The sequence below is a fragment of the Gracilinanus agilis genome, chromosome 2, assembly GCF_016433145.1.
Source record: "Gracilinanus agilis isolate LMUSP501 chromosome 2, AgileGrace, whole genome shotgun sequence".
Classification (NCBI taxonomy): domain Eukaryota; kingdom Metazoa; phylum Chordata; class Mammalia; order Didelphimorphia; family Didelphidae; genus Gracilinanus; species Gracilinanus agilis.
Genome location: NC_058131.1, coordinates 369,497,369 through 369,512,755, shown reverse-complemented (window position 1 = coordinate 369,512,755; position 15,387 = coordinate 369,497,369). Strand labels below are relative to the sequence as shown.

Below are 15,387 nucleotides of genomic sequence, written 5' to 3'. Positions count from 1 at the left end.
TTAGTTTTTTTTTCCAGTAGAACTTATGCTACTTGAGAACAGGGATTTTTTTTTTTTGACTTTGTATCTCTAGCACCTGGCACAAAAATAGGTGCTTAATTGTTGCTTGTTTAACTAGACTGGATTTAGTTATGTAAATTTAGAAATATGAGATACCACTGTGATATCGGTAGTTAAGAAAGACTTTATAGGGAGATAAATCTTTGGTTGGGCCTCGGAGGATCTAAAGGATACATACAGGTAGGCAGAGACGATGAGCAAGTGAAAACAGTGTATGAAGTTATACAAAGAAAGGAGTAGGAACTTGGGGAAATTCTCTCTCCTAATTAATGTCAGTACAGTTCTTTCCAAATATCAAAGAAAATATTCCCAAAATACTGACTCTTATAGTGCTTTATTAGTGTGAAATTGTTTGATCACAACTTTAGTAAATAGGATGTCAGCAAGAATAAGAGAAAGAACTTTGTTAATTATTCCTCTGAGTATAAAACGTGAGGCATTAGACAGGGAGTCACATGTATGCCCAAAATGTTTGCTCTTGTATCATGGAAGATATGCTCTGCTATGTGCAAATGGAAGAGGGAATCAGTGAATGGTAAGATTATCCAGATTCTTCCATTCGCAGATGACATTATGTAAGTAACATTGAGTCCCCAAGACATTTCCGGGCTTCTTCAATGAGGTCTGTGATTAAAAAAGAAAAGTCAAGTACATGAACAACAAATTATGCCTAGATTTTGACGACATACAGTTAGGCAGGCAGTCCATTGAGTACATCAGTACATATGTCTTGCCATTGATTGGGTCCGTAGCTGATTAGGAGGAGGAACAGGACAGGCCGGATTTCTTTTGAGAAATTGCACGCAGTACTTCAATGCTCTCATGCTTCTCTCTGATAATTCTTCTGAAGTCAGGATGGAGAGGGAGAGGAAAGAAGGAAAAAGAAAGCCTGTCTCTAGTTACAGGATATATTGGACCATTCCCTTTGGAACAAATGAACAAGTGCTTATGTGGCTATTGGGGCACAGAATTAATGTTCTCCTGAAACAAGTACTAGGCATCCTATGCCTACTATGAAGGGGTAAAAGAGAACAGAGGAGCTCCTGTGGCTTCACTTGACCCATTTCTAGTCCCAAGCTAGAAAGATACATGAGAAACCCATAAAAGATGGCACTATGGCCTCGCATAACCATAAAAGGAAGTGGCCAGTTATTCAGCAAGAGCAAATTATGAACAGAGTTTTGTATTGGAATCCACAGAATATTAAAAGATGAAGCTGTTCTGTTCACAAAATTTGTGGAAGGGTACAGACAGGAAACACCCAGCACTAGAGTTATGGATAGACTATGATGCAGAGCAGTGGAAGGAGGAGCCATATAAATGAGCTCACAGATTTACTGCAAAAGTGAAATATATTACACAGATTTTAAAATAAACGGTACCTATAATGTTTTTGGGGAAACTAATGAGTCATTTCATGGGTAAGGATTTAGATTCACCACCCCCTCCCAATCTTATACCAAATATCCTAGATGGATGGTAGGTTTTTTATTCACTTATTTTGGTGGCACAGTGAGTAGGGAATGGAGATCTCTAGAATCAGTGACTTACTTGACTTTGAGAACTTTAGCTATAACCTAAAGTTTTAGAGTTGTTTGGAGATATTCAAATCATTGCCCATGGTCACTCAGTCAGTATGGGTCAGTAGCAGGACTTGAATCCATTTCCTGACACTAACACTAGCTCCCTGTCCTCTACAGTGTGAAGCCTTTCATATACAATAGAGATATTGAGAAAAACAGAAGAAAATGGAATGAGATATTTATCTTAATGGGGGAGGGAATCAATTTTATTTTAATACTTTTAAAAAGATACAATTACGAATTTTATTTTATTTTTGCATTTCCAAATTATCTCCCTTTCCTCTCCCTTCCCTCGCCTATGGAGAAAACAAGAAAAACAAAACTCATTACATATGTGTATCATAATTTTAGTACAGCTTTTGTTTGTGCAAAAACTTTTCAAAGTTACTTATTTTAACCTCCTGTGAACCTCTCTGTCTCTTGTTTGGCCATGAATTCTCCTATCCATAGATCTGACAGATCATTTCTTCCATGTTCCACTAATTAGCTTCTATATTACTCTTTATGTCTATATCATGTACCCATTTTGGGCTTATCTTGGTAGTTTCTTTCAGACTTTCTTCCAAAACTACCACCAGTTTTTGTTAAATAGTGAGTTCTTGCCTAATGTAATTGCAAGAAGCTGGAAGCAAAACCCACAGTCTGGAATTAGAAGAAAAGTAAAATAAATCTTGATACATTAATGTAGTAGAATGCAATAACCAGGGATGTTAGCTAATGTTTAACAATAAAGCATAACACAGAAGTTTAATTAAAATTATTAATATTTCCCCATTGCTTTCTTAAGTCTAGATAATCAACAAAACAGTAAATCAAGCCCTCATTTCCAATAATTGATGATTTCTGAATTGTAAATGCTCACACTAAAAGTTTAACAATTGATTCTTGACGACTGGTATGAACTGGTTCCAGCATACCTCCAACTATAATGTAATTAAACTGAAAGTTCAAAGACATACAAGAATGAAACATAAAAAAAGATTTTTATCAGATAATGCAAAACAACAAAAAAAGCAGCAGAAAAAAGGTAGCACTATTAAACTAAAATCACCCAAAAAATGCATGAGAATGAACAAAGAATCCCAATGGGAGTAAATGAAAAATTATTTGTTTTTTGAAATGAGTTCATTTAAATGCAAACAAGCGCTAAGACACTTGGTTGTAATGAGGTTCAATGTTGCTTTAAATAATATATTTAATAAGAAAAACTGATGAATTTCAAGGGACCTAGAAATAATTTAATACCAAAAAAGTAGTTCACTGGCTGAGTAATGTTAGGGGTAATTGTTTTACTTCCCTGGTCCTTAGTTTCTTTATCTGTTACATCTGGGACAGAATGGATCATTCCCAAGGTCCCTTCCAGCTCAAAATCTGATTGGAGAAAACTGGGCCCAAAATGAACCTTTCCCCAAACACTAAACATCCTCCTTCTATAACTGTTCAACCCTATAATCTTTTCTGTCACTTAAGACTAGCAACCCTTTCAACTTCCTTAATGTGACCAATAAAAAGCTGAACTCATAAGTCAAAATTTTTGTTGCTTGATCATTTTTCAGTTGTTCTCAACTCTTCATGACCCTATTTTTTTTTCAAAGATCCTAGGGTGGTTTGCCATTTCCTTCTCTAGCTCATTTTACTGATGAGGAAACTGAGGCAGAGCTAAGTGACTTGCCCAGCTAGTGTCTGTGGCCAGATTTGAACTCAGGAAGATGAGTCTTCCTGACTTTTGACTTGGCACTCTCTCTATTATACTATCTAGTATGCTGCCTTCATAAGGTAGGAGAGAACATCAAATAAATATGAGCCCATAAAGGCAATAGAAACTTTACTGTGATGATAGGAATGCTGGCAGAGGCCACCAGCTTTTAACTCTCTCCTAGTATTTCCAGTTCCTTCCAAAAGCTTTTTGGACCCCCCACCCCCAAGCAAATTTGCATGACCCAATTCTTGTTACTGAGGAACATGGCAACAGCTGGAAAGGCAAATGAATAGAAAGGGATGCTAGTGTTAATCCCCAGCCTCAAAAAGACTCAGGAGGAGGAGAGGACCATGTGAGAAGCATACTATAAGCATTTTGAAGTGGGGAAGAAATGAAGTGAATTCAGTTGTCCCAACCCAGCTAGGAATAAGGCTGGTGACCTACAGTTGAGAAGGGAAAGATCTATTAGTGGACATTCACATTAAGAGATAGGAATGTAAGGCAACCATAGAAGGGAGGGAATAATAGATCCCGTGCATATCTGATACTGCCTTGTTGGAAACCAGTGAGACTTCCGAGGCTAACAGCTAAAAGCTGTTGACTAGCCCTGAGGCATGTTGGCCTAGGATGTGTCTCTCTAAAAGAGATTTTTCCTGGAGGAAGAAACAGCAGCAGTGGTGACTGCCACATTGTGGAGCTTCAAGGAATGGTAACCTTGCAGAGTAGTAGTAGCACAGTGACGTGTGACTAAAAAAGGTGAAGATCAAATTGGTGGCAGACCAGTGAGCTTCCAAGCCTCGACAGGAACAGATGTGAGGTGAGGCAGCAGTGCCAGGGTGTTCCAAGGAACTGTGGGAGGTGGAGTCCAAGAGAGAGGCTGCGCGGTGGAGGAGGCTCGGGCAGAAGTTCTCCACTTGCAGCTCAGATGCCTCAGAATGTCATTTTGTGGGGGGTGTTTTCAGGGGGAAGACCCTTCCCCGTTCTCTGCTGGCACACGTGTCTGCGGGAAATGGCACTCGCTTGTGTATGGGGCTAAGAATGATTCTATTGCTTGACTTTTCCCTGTTATTTACTTTTCTATTCTGTCCCACTTAAAATATTTTGCTACTTGGTTTATGTTTTCTGCCTGGTTTATTTGGTAGAGCAGGCACTGGATGGGAACTCAAGCTATATATTGTTCCTGCACGGAACCCAGTAACCTGCAGGCATTTCAGAGTCCGTGGGCCACGCACGTTAGTGACACGGGTATCAGAAAGATCGGCCTGATTTTCATTAGCCTGAATTCTAGGAACATGGAATCATACATTTTAGAGCTGGAAGAGACCTAAGAGGCCTCTGAGTCTAACCTCTTCCCCTATCTTACAGAACAGGGCACTGAGGTGGAGAGATGTTAAGGGACTTGCTCAGGGTCAAACAGAGAGTAAGTGTCTGAGGCAGGTTTTGAACCTAAGCTTTCCTGGCGCCGGGGTTCAGTGCCCTACACTCCCCCCGCCATCATGCCTCTCTGAAGGCCAAACTAGAGCATGAACTCTTCTCCCATTATTTCAGTTTTGTTTCCCTCCTGTAGGATGGAGCTTTGGGGCCAAAACACAAGCCTGGCATGGCCTTGCTTTGCTTAGACTGTGATTTTATAATCTGCAGATGTTGCAAGTAAAAAAAACGTAGTCAAGGTGAAGAGTTTGGCATTAGGGAAGAGGAGCTTCATAGCCTCCTCCCATCAATGTTATCTAAGTCTCAGAAAATAGATCCAGTGAGAGGAGCCTGCGTCCTGCCTCTCAAGCCATACTTGCTTGTCTTTCATTTGTATATATTATATGCACTCTTTATTGCCTGGGGCTAAATAATGCTTTATGTGCTGAATGACAGGCAAATAATTGGAGGAGAGATTGGGAATGAGTGACATCTTAATCATAAATGTTTCTCTCCAAATTCCAATCCAATAACCGTTGTTGGTGCAATAAAAGAAAAAGACCCATTTAGCTTCTATCACTGGCAAGTACAAAACGTGGGACTCCTGGCCTCAACCTCATAGGATTGATGCCTCTGGAGTTAGAGGACTTAGATTCAAATCCTGCCTTTGATGTTTGCTATCTGTGTGACCTTTGGCAAGCCACTTTACTTCAATGGGTCTCGATTTCTGCATCTATAAAATTATGAATTAGAGGACGTGTCTTCCAGCTAAAGGTCCATCCTCTGTGGTCCCTTTTAGCTGTAAATTAATGATATGCCCTTCCCAAAGATGGGGGCGGTGTTTGAGAAGAAATTGGACACCCATAAGCCCCAACTCTGCCTCCAAAAGCATTTATGTCTGAGAAAGGAAATCGCACTGGGTTCCTGCAGAGATGGAAATGAAGTGTTCTGGGCTAACAGACTCCCCCAGCAAACAAACACAGAACCCCATCCTCTTGGGCTAGGCCTGGTTCTTCATCGGGCCCACTGAGGATTTCTTCTAGCAGGATTCAGGTAGTTAGTGATGCGAGGGCTTCAGTTTTTTTTTTTTTTTTTAATTCTTCATCTTTATATATATATTTATTACTACTGCAAAGCAAACACTGTTGTTTCCATGTGATGCCCAAGTTATCCCAGGAGGATCTGTTGATGGCTTCCAGTGTATTCCAGATCAGTTCAATTCAAGTCAACTCAAGTCAACTCCACTCAATTCAATTCATCTTTATTTAGCACCTCGAATGTGCTCAGCACTGTACCGAGTGCTATAAGTAAAAGAGAAGTATAAGTTCCCTGTCCCAGAAGAACTTACAGTCTTTGTAAAGAGATGAAACAAACACCTACAAAATAGATAAAACAACGGAGCAAGGCAGTGTGTGATTACATGCCAAGAGGAGGGATACAAGTAGTAACTACATGGGCATTCAGAGAAGGGAAAGAGCAGTATGGGTTAGAGTGGTCAAGGAAAGCACAGCATGATGGAAAGAACCCTGGATTTGGATCCCAAGAAGCTGGGTTCAAATATTGGCTTGGCCACTTACAACCTGTGTGACCGTGGACAAGTCACAGCCTTTGGTTCAGTTTTCTCATTCTTAAAATGAGGGGCAGGACTAGATGACTTCTGAGGTCCCTTCTAGCTCTAAATCTATGATCCTAGTATCCTCTGACAAAGTCAGATTAAATTTGGGCTTTGACAACCACTTGCTAGCTGTGTGACTCTGGCTAAGTCACTTAACCCTGTTTGCCTTTAAAAAAACAACAACAAAACAAAAGGACTTTGAAAGACTTTGGAAAGACTTCTTTTGAAAGGTAGGATTTGAATAGGCCCAGAGGAAGGGGTAGGGCTTCCCTATAGCAGCAAAGACAAAGAAGAAAACGGGCAGGTGTCTAGGGGACACTCAAGAAACTGGTATGAAATTTAGTGAGAGATGAGGGTATAAGGGCATATTGGGTCCATATTGTGAAATACTTTAAATGGAAGGTTCATCTTCGTGCAAGGAGCGTGGCTAGCAATGGCTTGTCTCTGGCTTCTATTCAGAATGAGGCATGCAAAGTAAAACCAACACTGGGGTGGGACTCACTGTGAGCCAAACCAATAAAAGGTGGATTAGAGAAAACAGGGAGCCCAGGACTCCCAGCAAGTGTTCTACCCAACTCTGTCCTTGTGGCAAATCTGTGAGAATACTGACAGCTAGGGATGGACCGATGGGGTCCTGGCCTCAAGCATTGGTTCCTAAAACACAAGCTCATACAAGGGAGGTAATATTATATTGGGGAGTATCATCAAATTCCCTAAAGGGCGGTCCATGGACCTCTGGAAGTCCCTGAGACCCTGTCAGGGGGATTGTGGGATCAGAACTCTTTTCACAATACGGAGACGACATTTGTCTACTCAAATGCTATTTCCTTTTCAAAGCATACATCTGTGTAGGGCTGGATTTTCTTCATATACTTCAACCAAAACAACATAGCAACAGATTGAATGCAAAAGCAGATATGAGACGATAGTTCTCTTCTAGTAAACTAGACATTAAAGAGATTTACAAAAATATGTAAAACAGTGGGTTTTTTCTTACAAAATTGTTTTTGCTTTGGACAATAGTTACTGTTAATAAAACGTTATGTTAACATAATGGGCTTGTTTTTAGATGAATTAATATTTTAAAAATGATCAGTTTTTGGTTTTTTATATGGTAAATATCGACAAAAGTCACTCATAAAAACAAAAGCTTTTTGTGGTCCTTAATAATCTTGAAAAGTATAAGAAATTCTAAGATGAAAAGTTTGAAAACCATTGGCCTAAAAGATTCCTCTTAACTAGTATCCCAAGGACCCCTTAATTAGCTCTTTTCTACCTTCTGGCATGTATATTTATTAGGATCAGTGAGTTCTTGTTTCCATGGGGGGAAAAACACTTCTCCAAGACTAATTTTTCTTATTCATAGAGTGGGGCAATATCCCTTTGTTCAACTTTCTTCAGTGGCTCCCTAGTAAACTGAGTGAAGTTTAGATTCTTTTGACTGAAATCCAAAGTTCTCTACAGTCTTGGGATCTCTCTACTTTTCCATCTGTTTATCATAATACTATCCTCTATGCCCTCAGTGCTCTAGGTAAAATGGACAACTTGCCTTATCCCTTCCCATTCTTTCCCGTGTACTCCTTGTACTGTCCAACCCCTGGGTTTTCCCCCATGCTTTCCCCTATACTTTAGAATGTTCTCTTTTTCCCAGTTGAAATTTCCCTTATTGATATCTTCCCTATTCTTTGGAGCCCAATTGAAATACCCCCGCTAATGTCATAGGATCTAGGCCTGGAAGGACTCTTACAGATCAATCACAATTGCCTTATGTTATGGGGATGATGGGAGTGTTACTTGCCCACAGTAAAAATGCATCAGGTCTGAGATTCAAATTGAATTGAGGTCCTGTAACTCAAAATTCTGCTCTTTTTTTCACTATGCCAGACCACTTTCACGAAACCTTCTCTGAAATCCCAGGTTTTACTCCTCTTGCCCCCAGAGCTCATATAACCCTTTTCATTTCTCATGGACTTAACATGTTATAGTTATCTATTTATGTGGGATTTCTTTATGTAATCTCAATGACAGAAGCTGTTTTATTGAATCTTTTTGTCTTCCCTAGTACTCAATGTGTGCTTTGCAAACAGTAGGCACTTAATAAATGTTTGCTGAATTGAACTAAATTAAATAACATCTGCCAATGTGGTGGGAATGACCTTCAGAATGCAAGTTGGAGCCTTTGGAAGCTTAGTTTTCCTCTGTGTCCTCTAGTCCTATCACATGGACACTTCTCTAAAATCTCCCCATCAGTACTATGAAGAGGGCTCAAGGGGAGGTGGTGCTACCCACTGTTTGCTCATACATCTTTGCTCACTTTGGGCATGTCCTAGAGTCCAAGTCAGGGACTTCTGGGCATCTTTCAGCACAATTCAGTCTATGGGGCCTCAGTGACCAGTGAGAATGCAGACAGGTCTCCTGCCCATAAAGTTATCCTCAGGCTCAAATCATAAACTGGCTCTTCCCAAATCTCTCACTCCAGGATCAGAGGGGAATTAAAAATGTATTTAATTAGGCACTAGAGAGGTATTGCAAAAAAACAAGAACAAAAGCAGCCCATAACAACAAAACCCTTAACATTCCAGGATTTTTAGAATCGGATCCCAACCTATCCTCCCACTTTTCTCTTCTTTTCATCATCACCTCCAATTCTCTTCCCTGCAACCCAATCTTGCTGCATATTAAGTATCTCCCCTATGCCATGTCTCTAGTGTTTTGTTGTGTTCACTGTAGTCATATATTCTGCATGTCCCTGAGGGGAGCAGATGAAATCTCTGCAATGAAGGGTCTGCCTGAGTCCAGTTCTCCGTTGATGTTTCATTTGCTCTGGGCATGAGCTTTCCTTTCCAACTTTCCTTTCCTTTCTAGGCATAATTCCCAATTTCCTACTCTCAGAGTCAGTCAATGAGCTTCCTTCTGATTCTTTTCCACACCAGGATTGCCAAAGTCCTCGAAAAGCAGGGAAAAGGGGAGGAAGAACTTTAGCCCTACAAAACAAATCAATTCAGAAACTCCAGAGTAGGGTAAGTACAAAATTAATAAGAAAAACACACCATAGAATAGTACTAAGTCACGGTATTCACCAGAGCATATGATGGCCCCTTTGTAACCCAACCATTTATTTAAAATGACATTAGAATATGACAGTCCATTAATAAAACAAACATAAGTTCATATGGGGCAGTGGCACTATTATATAATTTTTATAAAGCATCTCCCTCCCCACCTTCTTTTATATTAGAACTAGTTATTGAGTCAGAAACATTGCCTTTAAAGATGGCCTGGTTCAAGATCTGGGATGTGAGCCACTTGCTTAACTCCCAAGTTCCCCAGCACTTCTTGTTAACCATCTCGGAGGGTCTGTCATGCTTGTTTTGGCCAAACTAGAAACATATCTGAGTAGCCCAGGGAGTAGACCTCTATGGAAAATTTTTGAGAGAGATGTGAGGTGAAAGAAAAGACAGTGTGTTCTAAGGAAAAAAGGGGTAAATCTGAAGCCATTCATTGCTTTTTCTGGTTGCTCCATCTGTTGGCAGGGGGAAAACATCATGGGTCAGGAGACTTAGGCTTCAGTTCCTGGGTTCTTTTACCAGCTAGCTGTGTGATCAGGAGTGGGCTACTTGCCTTCTCTGGCTCTCGGTTTCCCTATTGGTACTCATTTTATGAATAGGGGCTGGAATAAGAAAACCATAAAGTGCTCTGCACCATAGTAACCACCTAGGCTTGCCCACTCTATGAAAAATGGGAAAAGGCTTCTAGCCTTCCAGCACAAATAGCTCCATGGGGAGATTGGGACAGAACTTATGTTTAACCAGTCCCCAGGAAGATGCTCTAAGAACCCACAATCCACAGTTTCTCCTCTCTTTGTATCTCTGGTGCTTACTTAGCGCAGTGCCTGGCACAAAGTAAGCGCTTAATAAATGTTTGTTGATTGATTGACTTAAGCCATTGTAGAGATATCCATTAGGCTTCTGGCTTGAAACAGTGAATGTATGGGAGTGCTCAGCTCTACTCCTAGTGGGAAAGGGATGTCAAGCCAGCATGCTTCTTCTACCTGTCCTAAACTTTGGGGTCTAGAGTTGAGGGGAAGAGGCCGGGAAAGAACAGAGGCCAGACGGAGAACAATGTATAGAAGGACAGGAAAAAGTTCAGGAAGATATCTAGGTCAAAGGCATGAATAGTGGCCACTCGTACAATGGTTTCTCTCAGGATCTAGGTGGTTCTCCGGAAGAAGGGGAGGAAGAAGGAAGCAAGGAAGGAAGGGAAAGATTTTTTTTCCCTTTGCTTCTCCTATACAATTCCCCCCACCCTCCCCAAGGACTTCGGTACTATGTGGGTCTCTTCTGACATGATACTATTGTATAAGCATATAAACTTTCCTCCTATTTCTCGGGCAGGCTATGTATGACTTCTTTTATTATCCTTTTTTAATTTTTATTAGTCATTTTCTTAAAATTTTGAACAACTGTTAAAAAAACAACAACACCACAAAACAAAAACCTCAGTAAAAATAACTCACTATATGATACATATACCCAAATGGTGTGATACTTTATATAATAAAAGATGAAAATAGTCACTTTCCATAATAAAAATAAGTTCTATTTTTTGTTTATTTTACAATATACTTAATATTTCTCTTCTTCCTCTTCAACTCAAAGTAACAAGGTCCCATGTTTGACATCCCCATTTGAGCCGATGTCTGGCAGTGCCTGCCTCCTCAGAGTGGTGGAGACTTGGGGAAGAGGGGATTAGGAACATTTGTGACACCCACATTCCACATGTCTCTCCAGCTCCTCCACGAACGAGGAACCATCTGTGCACTGAAAGACATATTTCCGTCGCTTGCTACGTATGGGGACGCAGCACTGGGAGCCGCAGCTCCCACGACACTCCATCAGGGGCACTTTAGAGGCTGTAGCACATGAAGCATAGCCCTGTTGTCGGCGGATCACTTCTCGTACCACCTCTCCCTGGCATGGGCTTTCTGTAGGGATAAAGGAGGTGGGCACAGGCTTGGTTAGGGTGCCCAGATGGGCATGATAACAATTTTGAACGGACACTTTGAAGCCCTACGCATCCTTTCCTGGGGGTGGGTGGCATGCCCCGGGATGGTAATTATCATTTTTGGTGAACCACCAAACAACTAAAGCCCTCCCATGTATTTCAATTCAAACTGATAGTCAAGGTAGTGGATGTTTAAGCTAAGTATGGCACCGAGGAGAGAATAGGGAGAGCATCTCTTGATATAAAACTTAAATTCCACAAAGGTACTATAGATTTCCCCCTTTTCCTAAATAATTTTCATTTTAAATCTTATTTTGATCGCCTTCTCTGTATTTCTGTATTGTATCATCTTTGTTTCTGGACATAGCTGTTTTCACTCCCCTGGTTGATGAACCAAAGAAGAATGAAGGAAAAAAAAACCCAGCATTTAAACATAATTAATTACCACATTAGTCTGGCACTGAATGCCATGTTTCACACCCATAACCCCTCTCCCTGAGAAGGGAGAAAAGATGTAAATTTTTGTTGTAAAAATTATTTTGTACAATTTGTACAAGTAATTTGTGATTTCCTGGGGAGTTCCTTAGATGTAGGAATTCCCTCCACCAATGCAGAGTGCCTAGAAAACATGGAGTAACCTGCCCAGAGTCACATACTTCTTAGGTGTCAGAGGAAAGATTTGAACCCAGGTCTTCCTGTCTCCATCCCCAGAGCCCTATTCCCTGTGCTACATTCCCTCTCTGCATTATATAAAAAGTATGGAGAGTAAATAGGGCTCTGGTTCTGCTCTCAGCAGAGGAAAGTTGTTTAAGGGAAGGAAAATGGTGACAGAGCCCTCTGGTAGTAATCAGAGTTTCTGGGAGGCAGAGCATATTCTGAAATAAGAAAGGCTACTTTGAGAGAGAGAGAGAGAGAGAGAAGATATCTTTAAATTAGTTCTGATAACTGGGGAGGGGGGCCTGATCAAAAGAAACAAATGACTGTGAAGGAGAACATGCTCTTCTGTTGCTTCATCATGGAGTGGAAGTGACCTCAAAGATCATGAGAGGAAGAATCAACTTTGGCATGGACCACACAGAGCCAGAAAAGGCTCCAAATAGGGGCCAGCCTAGTTAACCTCAGAGACATTTTACACCAAGAAGCTGGACTACGTATTATTCATCCAGTGACGACTTGAAAACAATATCTTCAGACAGAGAGGTGTTCTGGTCTGTCTTGATGGAAGGATTACACAAACAGACACAAATCATAGAATCTTCACTGGGAAGAAAGTACTGACCAGCCTGATCAACTGTCAGATTCTGACAGGATGGTGGCAGTTGGGATTGGATTTATGGGCTGGCTCCTCAGGGACGGTGTCTCACAAGTTAAGATTCACTATTACTCAGTACATTTTCTCTAATAGCTAGCTTACTGTGCTAGTTTCTTGGTTTTATTTTTTCTTTTATAAATATTTTTTATGAATATTTTCTCTAATAGCTGTCATATTCAGCTAGTTTCTTGGTTTTATTATTATTATTATTATTTTATGACCATTTCCCCTAATTGTTGTCTTAGTCAACTGGTTTCTTTGTTTTATTTATTTATTTAACAGTTGTTTTTTTTTTTTTTAACCAAACATTTCCTCTAATAGCTGTCTTATTCAGCTGGTTTCTTGCTTTTGTTTTTCTTTTAAAAAAACACTTTTTTATTGTAAATTGTTTTGTTGTTTGTGAATTGTTTATTTTTTGTTTGAAAAATTTAAGGATCTGGAGGATTCCCTTGTGTTATCTATGTGTAAAGCAGGAACTTGATAAAAGTTTCTTGAAGGAACTCTTAAATTGATGTTATATCTTTTTTGAGACCCCCCCCCCCCAATATCCAGATCCTTCTAGGGCTTTGTGGGCAGTAGTGAAACTCTAGTGCTTTTGAGTTAAGTGTTTCAGGCAGGGTTTTAAATGGCCATCAAACATCTCCAACTACCAAGTCTGAAGAATAGGAAGCAGAATGGATGCCTGGCAGTTGAGGAATGGTTAAACCAGTTTAAGGACTGAAATGTAATAGACTGACACTGTGCTCTAAGAATTGATACAAAGTGAACAGAACCAGGAAACCAATATACACAATGACTAAAACTAAGTAAATAGAAGGAATACAAACAACAAAATAATTGAAACTGCTCTGAAACCATAATGGCCCAGCCTGACTCCAAAGAAGAGAGAGGAGAAGACATCTCCCAATTCTTAGCAGAGGTGGAGGTTCAGGGGTGTAGAATACTGCATATAAGTCAGAAAATTTTGACTGGTTGTTTAGTTTTGGTAAACTTTTTTCTTTGTCTCATTTTCTTTTTTATCATAAGGGATAGGTAGTGGTAGGATGGAAGTAGAAATGCAGGTGATACTAAAACAGAAGACAGCCATAATAAATCATTAAAAAAAAAAAAAAAGAGTTAAGTGCAAATGAGATGCCTGTCATCCAGCCAGGACGTGTGTTAGTGGCCTCCTGAGTGATGCTCTCCCCATCCCTCTCCTCCTAGTGAATGCCCTGCCCCCCTCAGACTCCAGAAGCTCAGAGATAGCCCACCTCGTTCACAGCGCTCCCCGCTGAAGCCGGGCTCACACTCGCAGTAAGGCTGCCCTCTCTCAGAGATGTGGCACTGCCCATGGTAGCACCTGAAGTCCCGGCAAGGGTTGAGCGAGTCATTCTTCTGGTCACAAGAGGTTCCCACATAGCCCTCGGCACACCTGCATGTGTAGGTAGAGCCCGAAGCCACACACTTTCCATGGATACATCTGGGAAAGAGAGAAAAGGTACTGGATTAGCACTGTGGGTCAAGTGGTTCGGAAAGCCTTTCAGAGAGAAAACCACTGGATCCCAGAACCCAATCTCTGGACAAAAATAGGCATTAAACTAAATAAGCACAATAAAGCTTTAAATTGTTCATTTTTTGACTCTTTGTGACCCCATTTGGGGTTTTCTTGGCAAAGACACTGGAGTGGTTTGCCACTTCTTTCTCTGGTTCATTTTACATTTGAGGAAACTGAGGCAAACAGGGTTAAGAGACTTGCCCAGGGTCACACACCTAGTAAGGGTCTGAGGCTAGATTTGAACTCAGGAAATGAGTCTTCTTGATTCCAGAACTGGAACTCTTATTTTCTGTGCCATTTTGCTGCCCACTATTCCTTAATTAGGAAACTCTTTTGTGGCGGTGAGTGAAATTTTCATATAGTAGAACTAGGAATATGCACGACCAGAGATGCCTAACTCCTTTCCTGGACTTTAGATGAATATGTCTTCTGTTCTTTAAAAAACATGATTAGGAGCTTAATATTGTACATCAATATAGCTATTTAAATATGCACTGTAACTATTTACGTTTAAATGAATTCATACCAATCTTTTTTCTTTTCTTCTTTCTCCTTTCTTCCTTCTCCTTCCATCCTTTCTTCCTTCCTCCCTCCCTCCCTCCCTCTCTCTCTCTCTCAAAAACCTTTACCTTCTATCTTAGAATTGACACTACTTATTTGTTCCAAGGCATAAGAGCAGTAAGGGCTAGGCAATGGGGGTTAAGTGACTTGCCCAGGGTCACACAGCCAGGAAATGTCTGAGGCCAAATCTGAACCCAGAACTTCCCACCTCTAAGCATGGTTCTCATTCTACTAGGACACCTAGCTGCCCCTCAACATATAACATTTCTGAGCAATTGTTCAGTCTACTTTTAGATCCCCAACAGGACTTTCATTCGATCTTCTCTACTTTCCCCTTACTTTCCCTCAGGTCATAGTGTATCCTACAGTCTTCTAGTTTTATTTTGTGTTATTTCATAAAGAATTTCCCAGATTTCTTTGTATTCCTCATGCTTGTAAATCTTAATGGCAGGACAAAGTTCAAATTTCATTTAACCAATCTCTTGTCAGTTAATGAGCTTTTATTAAGTGCATGCTATTAAGTGCATCTTTGTGCCAGACACGGTGCTAATAAGCGCTGTTATTTTGGTTGTCTCTAGGTTTTTGAAGTTACATATAATGCTGCTGTGA

The 15,387-nt window shown here is 40.5% G+C and overlaps 1 protein-coding gene across 1 annotated transcript in view; it reads right to left on the bottom strand.

The window, feature by feature from the left end:
• Nucleotides 1–10,973: 10,973 nt before the first annotated feature.
• SLIT3 (slit guidance ligand 3) overlaps nucleotides 10,974–15,387 on the bottom strand; it is an 835,110-nt gene continuing 830,696 nt past the window's right edge. The window contains exons 36-37 of the mRNA XM_044659841.1: nucleotides 13,934–14,142; nucleotides 10,974–11,351 (exon numbers count right to left, since the gene is read on the bottom strand). Of these exons, the coding sequence (XP_044515776.1) occupies nucleotides 11,116–11,351; nucleotides 13,934–14,142 (445 nt within the window). The 3' untranslated portion in view covers nucleotides 10,974–11,115. The remainder of the gene's footprint in view (nucleotides 11,352–13,933; nucleotides 14,143–15,387) is intronic.